At 46.6% G+C, this 26,426-nt stretch overlaps 1 protein-coding gene across 1 annotated transcript in view; it reads left to right on the top strand.

Moving 5' to 3' along the window:
• bckdhb (branched chain keto acid dehydrogenase E1 subunit beta) overlaps window positions 1-26,121 on the top strand; it is a 66,756-nt gene extending 40,635 nt beyond the window's left edge. Inside the window, exons 9-11 of the mRNA XM_080769241.1 lie at window positions 9,901-9,987; window positions 22,700-22,853; window positions 25,318-26,121. Coding sequence (XP_080625367.1) covers window positions 9,901-9,987; window positions 22,700-22,840 — 228 coding nt within the window. The 3' untranslated portion in view covers window positions 22,841-22,853; window positions 25,318-26,121. The remainder of the gene's footprint in view (window positions 1-9,900; window positions 9,988-22,699; window positions 22,854-25,317) is intronic.
• Window positions 26,122-26,426: the final 305 nt, after the last annotated feature.

Genomic DNA, 26,426 nt, shown 5'->3' with positions numbered 1-26,426 from the left:
TGACCCAGGGCCGTTCACCATGGGAGCGTGACCGCTGTGACCCAGGGCCGTTCACCATGGGAGCGTGACCGCTGTGACCCAGGGCCGTTCACCATGGGAGCGGGACCGCTGTGACCCAGGGCCGTTCACCATGGGAGCGTGACCGCTGCCTGTGACCCAGGGCCGTTCACCATGGGAGCGTGACCGCTGTGACCCAGGGCCGTTCACCATGGGAGCGTGACCGCTGTGACCCAGGGCCGTTCACCATGGGAGCGTGACCGCTGTGACCCAGGGCCGTTCACCATGGGAGTGTGACCGCTGTGACCCAGGGCCGTTCACCATGGGAGCTTGACCGCTGTGACCCAGGGCCGTTCACCATGGGAGCGTGACCGCTGTGACCCAGGGCCGTTCACCATGGGAGTGTGACCGCTGTGACCCAGGGCCGTTCACCATGGGAGTGTGACCGCTGTGACCCAGGGCCGTTCACCATGGGAGCGTGACCGCTGTGACCCAGGGCCGTTCACCATGGGAGCGGGACCGCTGTGACCCAGGGCCGTTCACCATGGGAGTGTGACCGCTGTGACCCAGGGCCGTTCACCATGGGAGCGTGACCGCTGTGACCCAGGGCCGTTCACCATGGGAGCGTGACCGCTGTGACCCAGGGCCGTTCACCATGGGAGCGGGACCGCTGTGACCCAGGGCCGTTCACCATGGGAGCGTGACCGCTGTGACCCAGGGCCGTTCACCATGGGAGCGTGACCGCTGTGACCCAGGGCCGTTCACCATGGGAGCTTGACCGCTGTGACCCAGGGCCCTTCACCATGGGAGCGTGACCGCTGTGACCCAGGGCCCTTCACCATGGGAGCGTGACCGCTGTGACCCAGGGCCGTTCACCATGGGAGCGTGACCGCTGTGACCCAGGGCCGTTCACCATGGGAGCGTGACCGCTGTGACCCAGGGCCGTTCACCATGGGAGCGTGACCGCTGTGACCCAGGGCCGTTCACCATGGGAGCGTGACCGCTGTGACCCAGGGCCGTTCACCATGGGAGCGTGACCGCTGTGACCCAGGGCCGTTCACCATGGGAGCGTGACCGCTGTGACCCAGGGCCGTTCACCATGGGAGCGTGACCGCTGTGACCCAGGGCCGTTCACCATGGGAGCGTGACCGCTGTGACCCAGGGCCGTTCACCATGGGAGCGTGACCGCTGTGACCCAGGGCCGTTCACCATGGGAGCGGGAGCGCTGTGACCCAGGGCCGTTCACCATGGGAGCGTGACCGCTGTGACCCAGGGCCGTTCACCATGGGAGCGGGAGCGCTGTGACCCAGGGCCGTTCACCATGGGAGCGTGACCGCTGTGACCCAGGGCCGTTCACCATGGGAGCGTGACCGCTGTGACCCAGGGCCGTTCACCATGGGAGCGTGACCGCTGTGACCCAGGGCCGTTCACCATGGAAGCGTGACCGCTGTGACCCAGGGCCGTTCACCATGGGAGCGTGACCGCTGTGACCCAGGGCCGTTCACCATGGGAGCGGGAGCGCTGTGACCCAGGGCCGTTCACCATGGGAGCGGGACCGCTGTGACCCAGGGCCGTTCACCATGGGAGCGTGACCGCTGTGACCCAGGGCCGTTCACCATGGGAGTGTGACCGCTGTGACCCAGGGCCGTTCACCATGGGAGCGTGACCGCTGTGACCCAGGGCCGTTCACCATGGGAGCGTGACCGCTGTGACCCAGGGCCGTTCACCATGGGAGCGTGACCGCTGTGACCCAGGGCCGTTCACCATGGGAGCGTGACCGCTGTGACCCAGGGCCTGTTGAGGCCACGCCATGCAGGCCCTGTGGGACCTGAGGGCCAGCCTGTTGGCAGCCTCTCTCTCCGTGGTCAGGAACACTGGGGCCAAGAGCGAGGTAGGTAGGTGGATGGAAGGAAGGAAGGAAGGAAGGAAGGAGGATGAGAACAAAGAAGGAGGGAGTGAGGGAGGCTGTAGAGCACAGGTTTTCAAAGTGGGAGGCCATTTAATTTTCAAATTCAAGTCATCCGATTATTGTGCCGGTCTAACCACTGTCCATCTGCCGTCCTTGTGTTTGGCATGTCGTTATTGGCAACATTTTTCGAGAATAGCTCTCAATATTTTTTTTCAAGTCATTTTGCAAGCCAGAAGTAAGTAGCCTTGCCGAGCCTCTGTAGCGTGAGGCAGTTTGATGTACACCCCCTAGACACGACGCTAGCTAGTATGTCGCAGGGACTGACCCCCCAATCCAACTCTTGATGCTGAGTGTCAAGCAGGGAGGAATTGGGTCCCATTTTTAGTGTCTTTGGTATGACCCGGCCGGGGATTGAACCCCGACCTCCCAGTCTCAGGGCGGACACTCTAACCACAAGGCCACTTTGCAAGCCAGAGGCTATGGCTATTTCTTTATTCTTTCTTGGTATGGAAAATGTGGGAATCCCTGATGTAGAGGACATAGAGATAGAGCGAATGGGCTATATGGAGGGATAGTATTCAGAGGGATGGGAGCCAGTGGGATGGAGGGAGGAAGATCCTCCATGCTGCTCATTACGTTGGGTGTGTTTGGGAATGGCAGTAAACATGACATTTCCCCCTGCAGCCAGCGGAACGGCTCTGCTCCTAATGACAGCCCTGCCTGCAGCACAATGAGCACTAAAGCTGCAAACCACCACCACTGTCGCCCAGCCCGGCCCGGCCCAGCCACCACCATCACCACCAGCAGCCCTCCCTGCTCCCACTCGGCTTCGAGCGTGGGCATGGAGGCGGAATTTATACAGAGAGCATCTCGATGGGACCGGGAGAGCTTGATTTGATCCCTCATCAATCAAACGCAATCCGATCCCATTGAGCGCTTGCATGAGCACTTTCTATAATTCACAAGCATATGGAAATGTGTTACGGAAGCATTGCTTATATCCCCATGGGGAAGATGGCCTACCTGCAGGCTGAGTTTAGGATTATATCCCCATGGGGAAGATGGCCTACCTGCAGGCTGAGTTTAGGCTTTTTGCTTTGATTCTGTTGAAACGAGCAGGATTTGTTGGTTGCCGTTTGTCGGCCCCTCCTCCCAGGCTCAACAACATACGTACAATGAGAGAGTATCTCTTCATAATGCCAGACCCAGTCAATGATAACATACAGGCAAGCCCATAACAATAAGGTGAAAGTGCCAAAAGTAATACAAAAAGAAGAAAAGTTTTTAGAAACTGGTTGAAAACCACTATGCAGTATGCACCACAAGTTGCCATAAGGCTTAAATGAATGAATGTTTGTAAACTTAACCAGCAATCTCTTAAAGCTGGGAGCTTGTGTCAAGGCTGTGATTTCTGGCCTCAACAGACCAGTTGAATCCAGGACCAAACTTGTGGATTTGTGTTGTCTGTTGCAGCGTTTAGCTTCTTTGTACTTTCTGCTATGTTAGGCAGACAGATATGGCCATAATACTGTAACTCCACCACAGTACAGTCACCATACATGTGCAGAGGGACTCCCACTTTCATGTAACTGTTGGCTGAGTGCCTCTAGGATTTCTCTTTCAATTACATTATCAGCAGTACTCTATTCACTCTCCTTACCTTTTGTCATTGCATTGTAGCCGCCTGTAGCCTAGGCCACTTCCAGGACACTCAAAGCTGATTCTCTTCCCAACGCCTCCACACACAAATTCAGTTCTCGACACAGCGACCCAACATTTCTCTTCTCCTGTCATCTCTCTCTCTCTCTTCCAAACCACTTCTGCTCTCTGTGCTGTTCCAGTGAATATATGCTCCTGGCCTGAGACCCACCATTGAGCTTCAGTGATGTTACTTTGTCCCAAATGTGTCAAACGTTTACCAGGAGCCTCATAAGACAACACACAAGACGAGGCCCACACTGTAATAAACGCATCCGCCTCACAATGAAATGGCTCTGCCAACATGCCTTTTGTCAACTTGCGGTTGTACTGAAAGATTCATTGCATGTTTGTTTGTACTCGGCTCACGCAAAGCTTGTAATCTGTTCTCACCCCTTGGATGTGTCCGACTGAACATCTTCACATGGGGGGCCTCTCTCCTTGTGGCTCCTCTCAACAGTATGCCTTCTTTCTCCACTCTGAGCCTGAGTCCTAAGTTTACCAAGATGAAAGGCTGGTTCTGATGGGCAAATAAGAGGACTAGCATGACCTTTGAGACGAGGGTCAAGCCACACGATGAGAGTGGATGGTTTTGTCTTCTGAGAACTCATCTTGCACCGGAAGCAACAGGGTTAAAGGACTGCAACCGCAATTGCTATGTACGACTTGTACAGTGCTGTCAGAGTCTCCTGTCAGACATGAAGAAATGAAAAGAAACAAATACGTTGTGTGTGTGTGGTGGTATATTTCTTAGGGCCCTGGACACGGGCAGTACGATGAATGAACCCCATTGGACAGTGCTGCTGTCCAGACTGACAAGTGTTGTCTGACAACAGAAGCCACTAGAATTGGCCTTTTGTGTGGAGACGGTGAATGCCACATACTGTAGTAAAATGGACAGAAACGAGCTGATAGATCTGTGTGGAGACAGACAGTTTGAGTAAAGGTGTAAATCAGATGAGCAAAAAAAACCTACCGGTACTGCTTTTTCCCTTTCTTCACATTGTTCTCTAGTTTTGGCATACTTCCATTCACCGCAGACGCAACAATGCAATGGTTCATCCAAACCCTTAGGCAAGTGTTTTATTCAAGAGATATTATACCAAATCTCTGTGGCTGTATAGACCATTTTACACCGTCTTCAAGTGAAATATAATAGCCTAGGATTACTGTGCGATTATGTATGAAGCAATATTACAAAGTGGGAACGGCATCGTTTTAAATTGACAATGTGCTCATTCTTTTTTCCTCTGTAGCTGGCAAGTACGTATGTTTGCGTCCTAAATGCTCCATACCCACCCGCTATGCCACTGTATATCCAGTGGCTATGTGTGTTCCCAGACATTACCACATTCTGCCATTTTTCAGGCATATTGTCATTATTAGGGCAGTAAGTAGCTGACAGTAAGTAGCTGGCTGGAAAACCCTCTGCCAACCGAGCTGAGGCCTTTCCCAATTCCTGTCACTCATTCCCTATGAAAGCGATGAGCATTTAGAATGCATCTCCTCCAAACTGGGTTGTTTGCCGACCGTCGCCCCCTGTGGGGCCCTAGGGACAGACATTCTATCCCACGATATTGTAATAACAGTGTCAGGCTTCTTTTGTGCCAGAAGTATCTGAAGAATGCGCTGCTGATGCATTGTTCATGACGATGCGGGGATCTCTTTCTGATTGGTTGATCGTCACACAGGGAGATAGAGGCAGTGCTGGTGTTTCAGGGTGAACTCAAATGCTTATGCAAACACATTCTGTGTGCGTGTGCGTGTGTGTGTGTGTGTGTGCACGTGCACGAGAGAGAGACACAGATGAGGAATGGGGTCAGCATCGGGGTGGGGCAGCGTCGGGCAGCGTCTCTGTTTATTCGTCCGACCTGTGTGAGTCATACATCGCTAAGGCAAACCTAACAGCAACATGTCATATCAAGACAACCGCCCCCCCCGATTCAAGCCCTCCGCACTCTGAGCTTCTTCACTTTGTAGCTTGCCAGGTGTTGTTATCTTCTCGTTGCTTGTTGTTATAAACTTCGACATTCCTGAACATGTTGTCATATCACTGATTTGCGGCGCAACACAATGAACTCGTTCCCCTGAGCTGTGTGCAGCGATGCCTCCGAATTACAGTACCAGTTTTGCACCTTACGCTATAATGTGTATATATTATATATGTACATTATTATTTTGCTTCTTTAGAGTTTTCTCCCCATCCCTTTTCTTCTTCTCCCTTTGTGGAAAAACAACAAAATGATGGAGCTTGCGCAAAAACTAATTTCACCCAACTTCTTTACACCTGTAAACCAGCAAGGTTACTTTGGATTCTTGATTGTTACGTTTTAACCCCTTTTGGGCGGGAACCCCTTTTGGTGTTAACTGAAAACTAGCAGATCTACAAGCTCATAGCGCGCCACCGAGTGGCACGCTACGAGCTTGTAGGTCTGCTATTTTTGAAAAATCGAAGAACGACCGACATAGAAACATAGCTTTTTCAGAAAACTGTCAGGATGTACAGCAGAAGACATTTTTAGAATCTGATCTCAGGTCAAAATGAGTTAAATAGGGTGAATTGGCATGGCCATCAAGTGTTCAAGCCAGCCAGTTATTAATGCTGTCAGAAGTTCGGGACTGCTCCGTGTTGATTTGCCAGCTTCTTAACCCATTCTGACCTGAGATCAGATTCATACGAGGTTTCCACTGGACACACACTGATCTGATTAACCCATTCTGACCTGAGATCAGATTCTAAAAATGTCAGTCGCTCTTCGATTTTTCTAAAATAGCAGACCTACAAGCTCGTAGCGCGCCACTCGGTGGCGCGCTATGAGCTTGTAGATCTGCTATTTTTCAATAGCTAAAGCATAACATGATGCTAACACCAAAATGGGTGCCCGGTCAGAATGGGTTAAATAGCCACCCTTGCAGGACAATTCCGTCCAGTGTGCCCCAAACCAGGAAAAGGCCCCTTTTGGCAACAAGTCAAGCTTTTAGAGTCTCATCGTGACACTCTGTGCCGTTTCTTTCAGCCAGCTCGCTCCATATTACCAGTGTGGTACAGTCAGTCCACCACAGTCGGCCCGTGCCTCACAGCCAAACCAGAGACCTCAGCAATGTAAACATTTGCCTCTTTAGCATCAGCGGGATGCCCTGGAACGCTCCTGTGTTTGATATTATGCGGTCCTCCCCCATGGGAAGAATGTGAGGCCTAATTTGCAGTGCCATATGGCTTGCGTGTGTCATGCATACTTTCAGGGGGGTTATTTAGATGCATTTGGCTGTATGTTGTTTGGTTTGTGGGCTTTTTGCAGGAGGAGGAGGCAGGTGACATTCTATTTTGGCGTGCGCGTGGGTGCGTGCGTGCGTGCGTGTGTTTTTAAATGAAGGGAAAGAGAGAACTGAGTGGTCCCATTTTTGCAGTGGAAACTCAACTCAGCTTCCAGAATATCACACCAGGAATTTCACTCTTGCTTGCACAGCTAAGCCCCGGGCATATATTTTTATTAGGCCCCATTGAAACCTCTACGTTGGAAAATAAATCCTCGACAAGTACATTAGCGCTGGTATGCGATGTGAGAGTGGCATAGTAGACTCGTTCCGTTATTAACTTCTTTCAAACGGGTGTTTAGCATGTCATTGTAGGCTGAAATTTAAAACATAATATAAAAAAAACATTTCAAAGATCTCCCCAAAGTTTCAAAATGCTCCAATACCAAAAACAGCCAATGTACAAGCTATAGGGCTTTAAGCAACTAGTCGACTTTTCAACTAGTCGACTAGTAAATCCACTAGTTGACCTTGTTGGTACTAGTTGATGAGATTTTTTCCCCTTTTTTGTAGGCCTCAAGATCAGCTAGATTATAGTTATAGTGAATGTACACCATTTTTTACAAATATTATTTAAAAGAAAGTGTGGGGGGGGGGGGGTGCATAGGTAGTTGACTAGTAAACTATGCAACTAGTAAAAATCACTAGAAGTGAAAGCCCTGGTACAAGCTCACTTGCACGGCATATAATTATGATGACATACAGTATATAGAGCTTATGTGATTAAGGTGCATTAAGGATCCCTAAAATAAAAATAAAAGAGACACGAGAAAGAGAGGAATGCAAGGAGGAGAGAGAAGGTTTGCTAGAGTTTGCACAAATCAGGGGCACAGATATAGTTTTGGTCAGGACAAGCGGAGAGACGTCGTCGTACAGAGTGGATGAGATCAGATGATAGTATATAGTAAAGGGTTTTATGCTCGGGTAGATGAAGGGTGGAGCAGTGGCATCCTCGTTGCCGTAATGTCGGGTTACAGAAAACCCAGATGAGAAATGCCTGGGAGGCAAAGACCTCTAATGTCCATGATCGTCCTCTCTCTCTCGGCCCTGCACGCCGCCTAAATCAGACCCCCAGGTCGTGCCTGTGTGTCTGTGTGTGTGTGTGTGTGTGTGTGTGTGTGTGTGTGTGTGTGTGTGTGTGTGTGTGTGTGTGTGAGACATCCATTCTGCACACATGCAGGGCTATGGAGAGTGAACAGATATAGTACAGTATATGTGTGTACCGCACAGTAAGCGGTTTCTACTTGCTGACGTCCTTCCACTGACCCGAGGATGGCCTCGGCAGATGAACGTCCAGCACTTAGTCTCGCATCCGTATGCATGTTAACCCATTCTGACCTGAGATCAGATTCATACGAGGTTTCCACTGGACACACACTGGTCTTGATTAACCCATTCTGACCCGAGATCAGATTCTAAAAAAATGTCAGTCGTTCTTCGATTTTTCAAAAATAGCAGACCTACAAGCTCGTAGCGCGCCACTCGGTGGCGCGCTATGAGCTTGTAGATCTGCTATTTTTCAATAGCTAAAGCATAACATGATGCTAACACCAAAACGGGTTCCCGGTCAGAATGGGTTAATGCACATCAATTGTGCATATTATACAGTACACCCCAGATACCTTTTAGAGATTATTATGCGTTTTTTACCACATGAACCCTATATAGATAGACCCTGGGCATGATGTCATGTTAGGCGAACAACCAGCAGCACAAATAGCGGAACAGTCACTGGAACTTGTTGAACGTTCTGCAAAATAGCACCACATCACAGTATACAGGGTTTCAGTTGTTAACCCATTCTGACCTGAGATCAGATTCATACGAGGTTTCCACTGGACAACACACTGGTCTGATGAACCCATTCTGACCTGAGATCAGATTCTAAAAAATGTCAGCCGTTCTTCGATTCTTTCAAAAATAGCAGACCTACAAGCTCGTAGCGCGCCACTCGGTGGCGCGCTATGAGCTTGTAGATCTGCTATTTTTCAATAGCTAAAGCATAACATGATGCCAAAACACCAAAATGGGTTCCCGTTCAGAATGGGTTAATTGAGCGTGCCTGAGTGTGTAATTGTGTATACTGTATAGACAAATCCAAGTGCCCTGTAGGCCCAGGTGTAGGCAATCGATGCTGAGGTGTCAAGCTTCGCTTAATGTGACACCCCAACCAGGGCACCCACCCCGTGTTTTTGCCTATAGAATAGACAAATCTGCACGTGCAAATCTGCACGTGCATGTGTAATATAGCCACTATACACACATGCACACACGTGCGCACACACGTGCGGACTTGGCAGAGGAGGTGTTGTCGGAGCATGCGGTGAAGTCTCCCAGAAGATCTACTTGTGGGCTCACAATTCCATATCCAGTTTCATACCCGCTCACATTCATGCATCAAAGATAGGCGCACACGCCCACACACACACACACACACACACATGCACGCGCACACACAGTCACACACACACACACACACCATGTACTGTAAGAATGTGATGAAGCGATCAAGTTGAAAACATCTCATGAAAATCGCAGAGCATTCTGTTTTCCTTTGCAAGGCATCATCAGCCTGGTTGTCTGTCAGCGAAGCCGGCACCAGCTGGTACCAATCTCAAAGTGATGGATGAACGCAGTCAGAAATAGTTTATATCTCTATTTTATTCCTTTCACAATCCCTATACCGTATATCTCAATTATCAATCATTGATCCCGAAGACCATGCGTGTGCCAAACGTCATTAAATTAGTTTAGCTCATTAGTTTAGCTCTTCACTTCACGTCATTGTATTGCATTTCCATGTTGCTGATGCTGCCAGCCACATGGGTTCCAGAGGCCTGCGGCTGGATGCTGTCAGCAGGCCAATCCATTCAACACTAGCCCATGAGCACAGTGAGCTGATGAGTGCTGGACTTGTTGTATTGATTACCATGTGCATTTGAGGCTTAATTTGGGGGGGTTTTTTTCTTTCCCTTTTTCAGTCGGTGGTGAAGACCGGGCGCTTGCTCATCAGTCACGAGGCCCCCATCACTGGAGGGTTTGCTGCTGAAATCAGCGCAACGGTGCAGGTGAGTGTGTGTGTGTGTGTGTGTGTGTGTGTGTGTATACGGTACTGTGTGTGTGTGTGTGTGTGTGTGTGTTTCTTTTTTTTGTGTGCAGCGCGACATGCACACAGCGCACATGTTTGTGCCGTGTGTGTGTGTGTGTGTGTGTGTGTTTTTCCTGTAAATGTGTGTGCATGTATGAGCTTCTTTGTTTTGCAAGGAGGGGAGGGGCGGGGCGGGGGTAAATGCAAACATATCTGGTAACATGTTACTGGAATCCCCTCGGGAATCAGGGATTCAGTCATTGACACGACAGAGGCCCTCTGGATGGTGGTGGATTTGCTAGTCATAATCTCACTTGGCTTGAAAGTTAAAACTGAAACAGACCTGTGTCTTGGAGTGAACGGCCTATAGCTTACAGAGGCAATAAGCCACACGGTAAGAGGCACTGACAGATCTGCCACTCAACATCCATCTCTGCTGGCTATAGGGTACAGTATATAGGTACCAGTGTACAGTATGAGGCCCCCATGAGGACTTATCCCATTTTGACCTGACCTCAAAATAAAATAAAAATATTCTAAATCCTAAAAGAATATTCTAAATATGTTCACGATTTTTCAAAAATAGCAGACCTATACAGTAACAGTACAAGCTCGTAGCGCGCCACTCGGTGGCGTGCTATGAGCTTGTAGATCTGCTGTTTTTCAATAGCTAAATTAAAACACCAAAAGGGGTTCCCGCCCAAAATGAGTTATACAGTAGGATTATGTGCTGTGTGCAGGACGGGGCAGGTCGGGTTCATAATTCAAGTCGACGCTGATGAGAATATGGAGATACTGTATGGTTTCTGCCCCAAAGATGAGCGATGAGGTCTTCTTAGTTATCAGGACGGTAAAACCAGAAGTGTGTCCTCCTTCCCTTCTCTGCCCATCTGCTCCTCGTGACATCTATATAAGGCTGGTGTGACGGTGATCAAAGTGTGTGTGTGTGTGTGTGTGTGTGTGTGTGTGTGTGTGTGTGTGTGTGCGTGCGACCGGTAGCGGCCAATGATTTCCAGTCTGGTCTCAATGAAATGTTCTAGAGACTTAAATCACCCATAGAAGGTCAGCCAATACAACTCTCTCGCTCTCCCACTTGTCTCCTCCAAAGGCTGTGGGCTGGCTAATGGTATGTACGGTACAGTAGTAGGGTGTTACCTCCTGTGTGTGTGTGTGTGTGTGTGTGTGTGTGTGAGAGTTCAAACTCAATGCTATAGAATCAGCAGTTCCTCTCATTAAATGCAAGTCTGTCTCCCTCTCTCACTGAGGGCTTTAATGACCAGTCCAATCTGGTGAGTCATTCATGTTTCCACATTGGACGCAGATGACGTACGCTGTCGGTGCATTCACTGATTGCCGACCGTGCTCCAAGGTTTTCACTCTGGGGGACTCTGTCGCCTCAAGGATGCTTTTGTTGTAAAAGTGTTTGAGTTAGATACTTTTGTATTGACACAAATGGCATTTGAGAGCGGGCTATGAAGTGGACCGTGAAAAGGCTACCAAGGGACAGCAATCTTTTGTCCCAAGCAGGGGTTTTTTGGCCTATTAAAAGTGACAAAAAGACGTCTCCCGAGTATTCACAGTAGCCTGTCCAGGTGTCAGTGTGTGTGTAAGGCACACATGCACGCTGCTCGCCTGACTAGGGTTACCTGGGTAACATGACACCGACTCCAGACACTCCCCCCACCGGCCAGATGGCTACCACGGTGACTCACTGGGAAATAACTGGGATGTGGCGTGGACCGGTCTCAGCGTTGATAATGGGACGGAAAGGAAAAGTTGGCTAAGAATAGGGCTTTTAGCAGAAACGTGCTGTGCTGGAGCTGGCTAATGATCAAAACATTCTGAAAGTGATCCTAACTATATCGTTCTCTACTGTTGTCGTTACAGTTGTAGTGTGAAGTTTGCAATGAATTTCTTCTTTGGCATTTTTTTTTATTGTACAGTTGCAAGGGGCCTATTTATGTATTTATATTATTAGGAGCAGTGGGAGCTATAGTACAGCGCCCGGTGAGCAGTTAGGGCAAGTGTCATGCTCAGGGACACTTTGACATATGAATAAATACAAATAAATGGTGCTGCATTTACATAGGGCCTTCATCCAATGCGCTTTACAGAGGTTGTGCATTCCATTCACCCATTCTCTCTCTCACACACACACACACACACACACACACACACACACGTGTGGGGGAAACCATGCAAGGCACCAACCTGCTCATCGGGAGCAATTAGGCGTTTAGCGTCTCACTCAAGCCCACGATCGAACTGGAACTCTACACCTCTAAGCCCACACATGGACTAGGCACGCTGGGACGGGAGCCGGTGACCAATTCCCAGACGGCCTGTCTCTACCCACTCGGCTACGGCCACCCTATATTTACAGTTATCATTATAGTTATGGTTCTTGGTGTGGGCAGCCTTTAAGATCAGAGCCCTGTATCACTACATGGGATGGGAAAGGTCACTTTAACGGAATGGGAGAGAAGTTGACAGGGAAACTTTTAGAGTCCAGCCACTGTTCCTGTTCCTATTCATATCTATTATTGTTGCATTGGAAGGATTCAACTAAGGGTGTGTTAAGCCTAATCCTCAGGCCTCAGCTTTTAATGAAAGATCTGTGTATGTTTGGTTGGATGTAGTTTGGTGGAGTTTGGAGGGTTTCCATCCATGCTCAGCGTTTGGCCCAAAGCCCCTCATGGTTTAATAATGTGTCATTGGCTGGCCTCTTGGTGATCGTCTCTCTGCTGCCTGGACGGACGGGGCAGAGTGGGGGGGGGGGGGGGGGGCTAAAGACAATGCTTCCATGGACCTCAGGGATGCACAGAGAGAACTGGTGAATCACGCTTCCTTCACAAACCCCACAAACCTCGGTCAAAAATCTCCTTTATCCCATTTAGGCCTGAAAAGAATGTCTTGTAAATCCTGACAGTTTTCTGAAATACCTATGTTTCTAGGCCTATATCACTCAATATTTCATGTCAAGGACCCCAAAAATGATCTGTAATTGGCCTCCGACCCCCATCTGAAAATATGTTGTTCCAGGGACCTCCCCAGAAGCAAAGATTTGAGTTAAAAACGTTTGTTCTGAAAAAAAATATATTCCAAATTTGAGGCACATTTTCACAATCTTTCAAAAATAGCAGACCTACAAGCTCGTAGCGCGCCACTCGGTGGCGCGCTTTGAGCTTGTAGATCTGCTATTTTTCAACAGCTAAATTATAATTATAATGTTTAAAACACCAAAAGAGGTTCCCGCCAAAAAATGGGTTATTTAAAAAATAATGATTTGATCCGCTGAAAAATAATCTGACCTGTCCGTTTCGCTTTTAAAGGAAATTAATTTGACTTGTCCGTTTTGATTTAAAAGAAAATACTATTGGCCTGTAAATTTGTCAAGAATGAAGCGCCGCATCACACAATGACCGTTGTCACAACATGGCGTTTATTTGGAGAATTGCGGCCTGCCTAAATGGTCAACAGCTGCTGTTCACACAAATCCCACATAGGCTAGCATTATTAAAGATGATAGTTTAGCATGATACAGCTGTGCATTCTTAAACAGTCTGGTCTACAGTTCATGCCCCAACTTCCCACTACAATCAACCAACCTAGATTATACACTGCATTCAGTGAAATAATCTTCGCTGTAGACCTACCACAGTCCTCCAGGAGACACTTGAGAACGCTGCGTTCTGGTTGCACTGCGAGCACTCTTTATTTGTCTGTAATCGGAATCAAGCGGATTCCCGGCATATAAGTACAAGCCAGTGCTTACCGCCATTCTATGGTTCTGGGAGAGCCTTCAAAGGTTTAAGGCTGTACTGGCAGCCCAGTTGGTGTTGGTATAGGATGAAGGCTTGCATGGTTTTTTGTTTCTTTTTCCGGCTGTAAATGCCCTTTAGAATCAGAAGCAGAGTCACCGGGTTGCCTGTCAGGCATGTTGGAAGTTGGAAGCAGCATGAAGGCGACGTTGGCCTGGGAGCCATCTTCTGCTGTAAAACCCTGGTCATCTCCCCATGGCCACGTCCGTCGGGGGGTGCACTAAAGGCCTTCAAAGGGACAGCGTTTATGGAAGAGGGCTGGTTTTAAGTGATAGTGAATGCGATGCAGGTACCACTGGGCGTTGTAACACTTGGGAGCTTATAAAGCTACAGTCCACTGCTGCTGCGTATTGCAGCCCATTCCAGTTGATTGCTGAAATAACCCCAGGCCCGATTCAGTCATTAGCCTGCGCTGCCTTTCATCTAACTGATGAGAGGCAGTGAGCGGTTTTCCTAACTTTAGGTTTAACCCATTTAGAGCTGGGAACGATTCTACAAATGTCTTCTAAATCCTGTCAGTGGTGCTCTGCTCAAACATTTTCATGTCGAGGACCCCCACGATTATATATAACTCTGAAAATATGTTGTTCCAGGGACACCCAAGAAGCAAAGAGTTATAGAATATATATATATATATATATATATATATTCGCACTACATTTGCACGATTTTTCAAAAAATAGCAGACCTACAAGCTCTTAGCACGGCACGCCATTTCTGTATCTGTGAACTATGCCCTTACTCTGATTTATCTCTGGAAACATGGTTGCAGTTTAAACTGCTGGCTGGAAGATCAGCCGTACAGTAGGTTTCCCATAGGACCATTCAAGCAATTGTATATGTCAAAACAATGTGACACCTGACTTGAGATCTATACGCAACCAACTCCTTGGGATTTGTTTCACAACCTGACATGCAGCCTACTGTACATCTTTTATTCGTTAGTTTCATATTAGGCCACGAGCCCGTTATTGCTTAGAACTAAATCAGTGAAAAAGAATTCATCCCAGCTGCCAAGTCGTGTGCTCCGTTCAATATAATAGCTGGCAGTTTGACTGTTGCACGCTTGTAGCTAATCAGACATTTTGGAGGAGATGTAAGAAAGATAAGCGTCAACATTGAATCTTGCTGACAGACTGACATTAGAAAACCAAGCCATACGTAGGCTAAAACCTCCCCCCCCTTTTTTACCCTTCTGTGGCAGGGAGGAGCTTAGATGTTCAACTCAATATCCACTATACAGTGACATTGTACTGAAACCGTTGCTTTATTCGATCTGAACTACACGGTGAGAGGTTTTCACAACATTCTGCTCAAGAATCAAAGCCAGGCTTTTGAAGTCTGTGGTTTTGACTGTTCTCTGTTGACATTGGGCTAATATGAAGGCCTGTTATTGTCTTTCTTGGCCAAGTCTACCAAGTGATATTGGCATTTATCTGCCATCTTGGAAGGAGTGCACCCCCCAATCTGTGGCTGTCTGTGACAAACTGTTAGTTGCGTGTGACAGCAGACACGATATCACAACTGCAAATCTGAGCTGTATTTTTAAACCAAGCCTCATTGCAGCGTTTTGGTGCTGCCAATGTTGTCATATTTTTATTCTGACATTTAAGGCATATTACATATAATGATGCACTTCCCAAAAGATAAACACCGATTTGAGTGAAATCTGAGTTGTGTGGCCGTTCTCTGTCCAGCTGTGGTGGCAGCCTACCAGACTACTGTACTTTTCTCCTACTTCCCGTAAGTGTATTTAGAGGTGATTACAGTTCTGATCCAGACAAAAGGGCAAACTCCCTGGTACTGTCTGTCTGTGTGTCTTTGTCTGTCTGTGTGTCTTTTGCTTTTCTTTTTTGCAGTGCCTATTACCGCTTCAATGAACATGTGTGTCTGTCCCTATGTATGTTTGTTTGAGAACAGACATCTGCAATACCGCTGGGTGTCCTATAGTGGCACTGTTGAGCAGCTTAAAGGGCTACAGTACAGCTGTACACTGACCACTATAACAATAGCACAGTACATACATATTTTATTTGATTCAACTCATTTTTTTCACCCGGTGCTAATTGCCTAAACTGTAATCGTGGGCTCTACTCTCCCTTCAGCGGAGAACCCTGAGTGCATCAAATCTCGATTTAAAAAAAATATATATGAGCAATATAATAAGCTAAAAGTAAATAACTAATATACAACAAATACACACGACCAACTGCTGTTATTGCACAAGAACATGTATTGCAGTAAGATATTGTGTTTCAGCAGCAGCCATTGAGTGTGATTATCGCTGTGGGATAGATTTTTTTTTTACTCTGTTTTGTCTGATGGCAGCAGTTCGAACAGGGAGTGACCAGGGTGGGAAATGTCCTTTTATAATGTTCTGGGTTTTTATTTTGATTATTTAGATACATTTTGGGGCTTTTAGTGACCAGAGGTGGGATCAGGATTTGAGCCCGCGACGCGCTGTCAGACTTGCATTGCAGCCTAGGGTGTCCGCCTGTCCGGACAGCCTAGGGTGTCCGCCTGTCCAGACAGCCTAGGGTGTCCGCCTGTCCGGACAGCCTAGGGTGTCCGCCTGTCCAGACAGCCTAGGGTGTCCGCCTGTCCGGACAGCCTAGGGTGTCCGCCTGTCCGGACAGCATAGGGTGTCCGCCTGTCCGGACAGCATAGGGTGTCCGCCTGTCCGGACAGCCTAGGGTGTCCGCCTGTCTGGACAGCCTAGGGTGTCCGCCTGTCTGGACAGCCTAGGGTGTCCGCCTGTCTGGACAGCCTAGGGTGTCCGCCTGTCTGGACAGCCTGGACACGCCAGCAGTCATTGTTTTTTGGAGACAGCGGGAACTGGTCTTCCGGTGTGGGGAGAGGGCAGCCAATGATCTTCTGTGCTAATGACGCTCTGGAGCGGTTTCCTCTGAGCCGCTGTGCGGCTGGTGTACCACACGCATATACAGTATGTCAATATGCTCTCTATGGAGCACCGATAACGGGACACCAGCACACTGATTATTCCAACCAGTTCCTTTCCCATCAGGCGCCTCAGCTGACCAGGTGAAGGCAGTATAGAGACCAGGATTACTGCATGTTTTTGTGAGGGGACCTACCTTGGGGGACACGGGGGGAGAACATGCAAACTCCACACAGAAAGGCTCAATGTTAATGCTCTAGAGTCTAGAGCATTAACATTGAGTCATTGTTAAAATACAGACTTTTTACTGTGTGGCACCTATAGGGGAAGGTGGTGTGTGACTGTGCGACTAATCTCACTGATCAGTGCTGCCACATGTCTTGTGCACGCTGCCAGTAGGCAGAGGAAGTTATTGTGTGAATCTTATTCACATTGTATTGTGATTTGTGATCCGCCATCCCTCCTTATTTGGGCAAGACATCAATATTATGTCCTCATGCTCCCTTTATTATTCTTTCTTTTACATTCTACTCTTTTTCTTTTGAGCTGTAAATGCAGAACCTTGCATAAACACCAATTTCACCTCACTTTCACCTGTATTTTGTTGTGACAAATCCATTCGGTTGACCGATTGATTGATCGGCATGACGTCTGAGATCCACTAAAGGAAGCCACGCTGTTATTAGACCCTGACTTGTTTTCCCTGGGCCCTGTCTCCTGCGGGGGCTTTTAATGCTGCCATTCATCAGTCTTGTTTAAATAAGGGTTTACTGGAACAAATACCCATTCATTGCACAGTTGTGTTGTCAAATGCTGGGTTACGGTGAACCGGAAAAATTGATATCTTTTCAAGTCCATACAGACGCCAATTTGTCAGAGAGTGCACCGGTTTATGTTCATGGAAAATACACAGAAATGTTTAGGCCTGAGCAGACAAATCCATTCCAGAGTGCACGGCGCTGCATGGTTCATCCATCTGCCTGTCAAATGAGAAGGTCGGGGACCTCATCCACACGGCCCATGCTGTTCATGCACGTCCACGCTCTGCTTTCTCACTCCCCAAGTTGTACTTTTCCACGTTGAGAAACGCCTCAACCAAAAATACTCATTTATACCCAAGAAGACCAATTAAAGTACATCTGCTTCTCCTTGTAAGGATTGCGATTATGTAACGAGCATGACATGCATTCTTTTGATCGGTTTCAATTATTTTGATCCGTTTGAAACAAATTCAATTTCACGGGTCCATTTTTTACTTTCAGAATTAAGATTCGACTATGTACACTTTGTACAGGTTACAGCAAAGGACTTCTGTTGGAAGAAATTCCTCACACATTTAGGACTTTGGAGTTAGCCCCACTATCTCACGACGTGTTCAGCCATGCCACATTATAAATCAAATAACTCTACACTAACATGACTACATGAGTGTTCTGGTATTTTCACACCACTGTAGACATAGGCTCTCCTTTGCCCAAATTCGCCACGGTCTGCTGCATAGGTCTGTTTTCCAACACAGAACTTTGCTCCCTTGGCCGAGGAGAGAGGAGAGGAAAGGAGAGGAGGTGCTGGCACTAAGCATATACATCCATTAAACCTAATCACTGCTAATTAGACGGGTGGAGCAGCCTGCCAATTGCTAGGTAAAATGATGGCAGCAGAACTGCCAAGCAGATCGCTGACACAGTGCGAGCCCAGAGGCCAGGCAGATAGCTTTCACAGTGCGAGCCCAGAGCCCAGGCAGTCAGCTGACTGTGTGGGACCTCCATCAGGGTTCCTCCACCCCTGTAGTCGTTCCCATGCTCTCACTGAGGCAGACGTCTCTTCTCCACCAGCTAAATCTTGTCCTCCCTTACCTCCCTGCTCCCTCCTCTGTATGTCTGTTCTGGGACACAGTTCTCATCCCATAAAAGAAAAGTTCTTGGATTTATGATTAAACGTAATCTTGGGATCTTTTCCCACGATATACTTAACCCATTCTGACCGGGCACCCATTTTGGTGTTGGCATCATGTTATGCTTTAGCTATTGAAAAATAGCAGATCTACAAGCTCATATCGCGCCACCGAGTGGCGCGATACGAGCTTGTAGGTCTGCTATTTTTGAAAAATTCGAAGAACGACTGACATTTTTAGAATCTGATCTCAGGTCAGAATGGGTTAATCAGACCAGTGTGTGTCCCGTGGAAACCTCGTATGAATCTGATCTCAGGTCAGAATGGGTTAAGGCAGATTTATTGAAAACACTTGACACAAAAAGTAGCATGAGGTCACTTTAAGGTCCGCAGTCTACACACCTTTGATTCATGATCTCCTGGTTTCTGGTACTATATTCATAACCCAGGCGTGTTGCTACTTTATTATTATTATTATTTGCTACTCCTAGCTGCATCTCTTTTTTGTATCTGTCCAGCAACTGCAGTAGGCTACTGCCATAACAACTGAATTTCCCCCATGGGATAAATAAAGGCCTGGCATAAATCTGCCTATCTATTTGGATGAAACCATGACAAGCAAAAGAACATCATGTATTGTGTATATCCGCAGGGAAAATAAAGTACTCTTTGATGTGCAACTATTCGTGGGCTGTAAACAGAAAACACATCTTGCTGTCAAGTTACAAAACTGTAAAAAATAGCCTGTATCACAGTGGATGGGATGTGGTTAAGTGACGTCTGGGATATACCCGACCTGAGTTCACCGAGTTCCCTCAGCAAAGTCCCCTTAGCGAGGAATCCCAGAGTGGAATGTACTTGGACAGGTACAGGTATGGCATGATTACAGCGCTTGCTTCTATTTCAAAACAGGGGCCAAATCAGCACACAAAATCTAACAAAACGTTTCCTGCGAAACGAAAGCGACCTCTAAGCCACTCAAGAATAATACCAAAAAAAATATCCTGTTTCTGAAAATGTGTCCTCTTTGATGGTGTAACTAACCCTATAGCAGCCATGCTTGAGTTAATATTTGCAAATGTGCACAATTCATAGCATCTCTCATCATGTCTTTAACCCATTTTCTGAAAAACCCTATGTTTCTATGTCAGTCGTTCTCAAACATGTGCATTATATGTATTTGGCCGACGACTCCCATCTCAAAATATGTAGTTCCAGGGACCCCCCCCCCCCCCAGAAGCAAATATTTGAGTTAAAAACGTTCGCTCTGAAAGAATATATATTAAAAGATTTGCGCCACATTTTCACGATTAAAAAAAATAATAGCAGACCTACTGTACAAGCCGTGCTATGAGCTTGCCGTGCTCATGAGCTTGTAGCTCTGCAAATTTTCAATAGCTATAAAGTATAACATAATGCTTAAATCACCAACCCAGAATGGGTTAATTGAAAGCACATTGGGTACTTTGGTCATTAGCTTAATTCCTCAAGCCTTAGTCTAAGACAAAATGCCAGTAAATTTGTCCATAAAGGAGTGCAAATATCTGCGGTTCAGAGGATGCTTACAATACACGACATGACCAGCAGGAAAGTCACTTACATCTAGACACGGACGTAGACATACAGTCATTTCCATGTTATGAATGCGTACTTGGATCGTCCGTTTGTGTAGTTAAGAATTAGATTTAATCTTTAGACCGTTTCATGAACGAGGCTGCTGGCCTTATACCCACTGTTTTGGGAGGGCCCGTTAAACTTGACGATGATTCATAGTTTAAGCATTTTACTGCAGTAGTAATATATATGCTTCCTCGTATCCTGCTCCAGTAGACTTTATTGTCCAGGATATCTATTATTATTATTATTTTTAAATAGATGTCTTTTTGTAAGCAAAAAGCCAGGTGAGGTCAGATAAAAGATGAAGACAGGATGAATGTCGGACTAGTTGGAAGAATAATTAATAATGTATGAACAATGCCACGACCACACACACATTTAACCGTTTCCAGTCAAGACGACTAATAAAAACAATTCTACCACTTTTAGTGTAGAGGCAGCTCTTTCTTGATTGGTTAAAAAGTAGCGTCACCGTAGCCATACTAATATCACTGCGTAGATATGAGTCTCGTCCCTCTCAGTGTTAGGATTCTTTCCAAGGGGCGGTTACAAAAAGATTCAAACAGACTCTATTGGTTAGACCTACAATCAATCAGAGCAGTGCAGCCCACTTGACGGAGCGCTCTGGGGCTCCCAGGCCGTCACTGTGAACCTTTTCCCCGGGTTTAGTGCATCTCAGTGGGGACACAGAGGGCCTGGTGATGGGGGGGAGATAGCGGAACAGTTACCCTAAAAATGGCATTAAATATATTAGCTAGTATATATATATATTCGCTAGTACGAGCACAAATGGTTGGTCCTGCGCTACTTCAGGTCCGTGAAGTCCTCCCAGAGAGAGTCCAGGCTTAATCTGCCCGGGGCAATTTGCATTGCAAAGGCAGATAAGGCTGGCTACACCAGGCTAGACCTGAAGGCTCCTGACCTGAAGTTATTAACATTCTAAAATTCACACGACTTTTATCCACTTCCAGGCAGCATTCTAAACAGTTTCACGTTGTTGAGAATCTTTGCTATGAGCGCCGAGCAGCCTTTACAAATCAGACGGAGCATCCCAGGACATGCTGTCTGGATGAAGCTGCCTCATTTGGCCTTGCCTGTCCTGTGAACTCCACCTGGAAGCAGCTCCGCTTCCAGCAGACTCACGCAGACTCGCTCCGCTCGCACACTCCCTGACGCCGACTTTCTCCAGTTGTGTTGTTCACAAGCTGTGAAACGATCGGCAGACTTGGGTCTCCCTCAAAACTCTGCCAGATGTTTTATAAGAGATGCAAACGTGCAAACCGAGAAACATGGAAGTTCTGCCCTGCCAAGCCAACACCATTGCAGGGCAGAACTTGGAAAGAAAAGAGTTGGGATTACACGGCCTGCTGAGTTTTCAATGCCGTCACTGCTCAGAGGAAGAGGTCAAATTCCCTCCTCAGTCAAGAGTCTGATGAAGACGGACAGCAATGCGCACAGAAAACTGCACAAAATGTGTGTCGTTCATTGGAAGTTCTTGCATTGTGTGATTGGGGTTAATCTGGTTGCTTGAGCTGTGTGCAGATCACAGCACACTCTGGCAGAGGGTACTTTAGGTCCTTGTCAGCACGTGTGTGTGTGTGTGTGTGTGTGTGTGTGTGTGTGTGTGTGTGTGTGTGTGTGTGTGTGTGTGTGTGTGTGTGTGCGCGCATGTGAGTGCGCATGTGCGTGTGTGTACGCTCATGTGGCTAAGTGGGGGGTTTGTCCCCTGCGGAGTGTTTTTGCCAACTTTGTCCTGCTTTGACTCAATGGGAGGTCAAAAGCCAATGAAGAGACATGAGTGATGGCGTGTTTTGCAATTGAGCCAAATCTCCTGAGCCCAACTGTGAGCAGCCTGCATAAGTCATTTTGGCTCCTATAATGTGTGTCAGAGATGTTAATAATAAATGTGAGTGTTTAGCTACAAGCAGAGACCCTGCAGTAACTGCAGCAAGTGATGCAGTAGCCTCTGAGGACAACATAAATTTCCATGCCTCAACTCCCATTTTCATCAAGCGCATTTTTTTTCTGTGAAATGTAGCCTCTATGGTACTGTATGTAGCAGCCAGTGGGGCTTTGCTAAAGTGCATGACACTTTCACTGCCTGAATGTGAGATGTTTGATTGCCTGATGGAGGGGAAAGGAACTGGTTGGAATAACGTGTTCCTTCCACGCGCTACGTCCAACCAGGGAAACTCCCCCCTGTCAGGTGTAAAGGAGCAACTTGGACACTCAGGCATGAAGGAAGCATGAGTTCAAGTCCGTTGTTCTCCCCCATATATGGGGGACTAGGTTGGTGGAGGGTGTGTAGAGCCCAGGATCACATTAGATGATTGACACAGGGGTGAAAAATGGGTTACAAAATCGTGGGATAAAAAAAATAATATATATATATATATATATATATGTTTGATTGCTGTCAGATAGCTTTAGGCTAACGTTCACCTCTCTCTGTGCGTTTCCAGGAGCAGTGCTTCCTGAACTTGGAGGCTCCGATCGCCAGGGTCTGTGGCTACGACACACCCTTTCCCCACATCTTTGAGCCGTTCTACATCCCTGACAAATGGAAGTGCTTCGAGGCTCTCAGGAAGATGATCAGCTACTGAACTGCTGCTATAGGTAAGTAGGGTTGGCAGGTAGGACTGTAACGATTCACTCGACTCACGATATGAGATTCACGATACGATTTTTCACGATATATTTTTTTTAAATATATTTTAAAGAAAAAATACAGTTTTTTTTAATTTTATATCATGAGATTTTTTATTTAACTACATTGCAAAAGAAGTAGCATTTATTTTGACAGTGCAGAAACATAATTGCCTTCCTTGATGAGCATCAACGACCATCATCACCTGGGCACAGTCACAGACACACACGGCTCCCCTCTACAGTGCTCTACTACTGAAAGTGACTATCATTTCTCTCCAAAAGCACTTGAATATGATGGAATAATGACTAAAGCTCACATTTCACATCACACACTAGCCCCCCTTTTGAAAATCTTTATTTCTATTATGAATCGATTCATATCGTCGGGATTAATATTGATATATATCGATGTACGATATATCGTTACATGCCTATTGGCAGGTTGCTGCGCCTCGTCCATGTTATTGACTACATTGGTTACGTGTAAATGCATCGATTTTCCACAGCCATGCATCAAGGCAGCATTTGTTTCATTTATATTGTAAGCACTTCTACGTATTACATTCTCCTATCATTTGTGTTGAGCAGATTTACTTTCTACTATGTTGCCTCTAATCTTTCATATCACCATATTGGCTTTATAGCTAAAGAATTAGTGGTTGTGGAGCACACATGCAGATTTTCTGAACATTTAAGTCAAAATCATATTAACATTTATACTGAAATATCAATATTATATATTTACTATATTATTTAGATGCATTTTCTGAAGAAAATGCAGCATCTAACTCAAGCCTACCTGTGCGAGTCTGCGGACACACTTATTAATGTGATTGGCTCACTTCCTATTAATAGCTAAGCCATTCAATGTACTGTCTACGTTTACGCAGTTTGAAGCCAGGATGCTTTCTTCAGACATTAAATGTTGGCATTTAGGAAAGCCTTGAAAGGCCTTGCTCCTAGTCTCGCGTTACCAGACTGTGGCCAAATTCAAACACGGGTTCTCAAACTCACAACGAGGAGTCTGTGCACTCTGCACTGACTGGCTGAGCCATCAGACACCCTTTTTTGGTGTGCCTTGTTGCTGTTTATTGGAAAACAGTTGGAAGATCATTTATTTATTTCCCTTCTTGGTACTACCTACTGGCAGTGTTTCTTTCTCTGTGTCTTACACAGTATAGTTGCGAACGCAATGGGCACTTACTATGAGACCTAGCAGATCATGTCCGTGTGTTCCGTGTGTGTGTGTCCCCTTTGTGCCCATATATGGAGCTGAGTGATTTGTTTGTCATTGATGCAACACACTCCATATTTGGACGTATAGCTACTTTGGGGACTCCTTATATGGTTATGGCTGAGTCATGGTGAATTGTTATTGCAATTTACGATCTGCGTTCGCTTCCCGCGTTTGCGCGTCTTACTCGTATTCAAAGTAAGTAACTATACTTATTGTCAGCATCAGCTATAGAGCGTGGAAGTCTATCCCCAGTTCACAATGCACTAGACCATGGGTTTTCAACAGGTGGTCCGTGGACCACTGGTGGTCCGTGGACCACTGGTGGTCCGTGGACCACTGGTGGTCCGTGAAGGTGTTGCATGTGGTCCCCTGACCATGCATTTAGTAATGTAGGAAAGTGAAGATTCGTATTTGAATTTATTGTATTGACCACAAGTTGAGAAACAATGCAGTAAATAATCTGGTGACAAATGATGACGCATCGATGTTGTCAGTTACTGGGAAGACACGGATGTCAAGAACTTCCACAGAAAAGTGAGTTAGAATCTCAAGGGAAACTGTAGCGGATTGCCTGGTTGAGTCACCATTATAAGGAAATGTGCCCATAATGAATCGCAAGTGTCTGCTTACTGAGTCATAGAATAAGTTACAATGAACAGCAACATGAGTTTAATATGGAAGGTAAATTTTTTCCCCCACACCACGACCATATCCCCCCTCCCAACACAACAATGGTCCCCAGGTTGATTCCTAGTCAGGGTGGTGGTCCCCAGGTTGATTCTCAGTCAGGGTGGTGGTCCCCAGGTTGATTTTCAGTCAGGGTGGTGGTCCCTGGTTCATACTCAGTTGAAAACCCCTGCGCTAGACCCCTGGGAGATGGACTGCTGAGGAGATCAACACATACCGTACCATCAGCTCTCAGTATTTACAGTACGCACGACTTGACGCACCGAAGCCATGTTACTCATACGCTGAGTTGGTCGTGTCCGGGATCGAACCGATGACCTTGTGGTCGTTCCACCGACTAACACCGACGCGTAGCGTCTCCGTCGCGTGCGTCAAAAAACGAACCGGGGCGATTTGAATGCAGTCAAGCATCCTGGCATCCTCCCAGCTCATAACCTACAGTACTCCCTCCTCCTCTGTGCACCTGCTCTGAACAGCACATTTCAGTGAAACTTTCTCCGTTTCTAGGGCTCCACTCGCTGGTGAACTCTGAACTCTCCTTCCCTCTTCATGTATCCACCCACTGGACAACAACCATGACAAAAAGACTTTGTTGACCATCTGGTCATGAAGCGGTGTCCAGATCGGTTCCTTGTTCCCTGCTCTCAATCTGACTGTTACCCCTGGATTTAGTTCATAATATACCGTATGTTCTATTGAATAACACAGAAGACCACTTTATCTATTGTATAGGCTGTAGGTCTCTAGTATCCAGATAAACTCTTAAATGGATCCCTGGCTAATGAGACATCAGACAAATAGGCCTTAAAACATTATACTTGCCCTCTACAACTAAAATATAAAAATTAAAACAACCAAATTAAAAGTATTTAAAATATTGCTTTGATGCTCATATTATCCGTATGAAGTACTAAAGTTTTATATTAGCATATGCATTCCATAGGGCTGACCACACATGGACATATGACATCATCAACTTGCGACAGGAGCAGTTCCTAATGAGTTAAAGATTCTTTATTTATGAAAGAAATAGAATATTTATGGTGATTTTATTTTCTTATTTTAGTTGTAGAGGGCAAGTGTCTCATAAGCCAGGGATCCTTTTAACACTGGGTTTTGGGAGATTGGATTTGAGATTTGATGGTGGAATGTGTGTTTCTCCTTTGTTTTGCGATTACTCTGGATTGAATATCTCTTTGCTTTTCTAACCTTTTCTTGTGTTTGACCTGCACTAAACGTAAATATTCTAACATCTGTGTTTCTGTGGTTTATAATAAATTGTAAAGAAAATAAATTATCTACATAGGGTGATACATTGTGGGTGTGATATGTCCCTTGGGCACTATTCCAGTACAAACTTCTGTCCCTATATCATCATTACCAAGTAAAAAATGGACCAAAAGTCCACGAGTGTCCTGCCGTCAGATCTTCCTGAACCTGTCCCTTCCAGCCCATCTGGTCAGAAGATGACCGTGACTTCAGATGTCACAGCTGCATGGAGATGCAGCACATTTTGAGCTACAGCTGGGTGTCTTTTTTAAGTGGTGCAAAGCACTTACTTAAGTGATTATGTGTGTGGGTCCCTGCCTGCCTGGCTGACTGGGTATGTGTGAGCA

The sequence above is a fragment of the Protomyctophum bolini genome (assembly GCF_963924005.1).
Source record: "Protomyctophum bolini genome assembly, chromosome: 7".
In the NCBI taxonomy this organism is placed as follows: domain Eukaryota; kingdom Metazoa; phylum Chordata; class Actinopteri; order Myctophiformes; family Myctophidae; genus Protomyctophum; species Protomyctophum bolini.
This window is presented reverse-complemented; position numbering and strand designations above follow the sequence as displayed.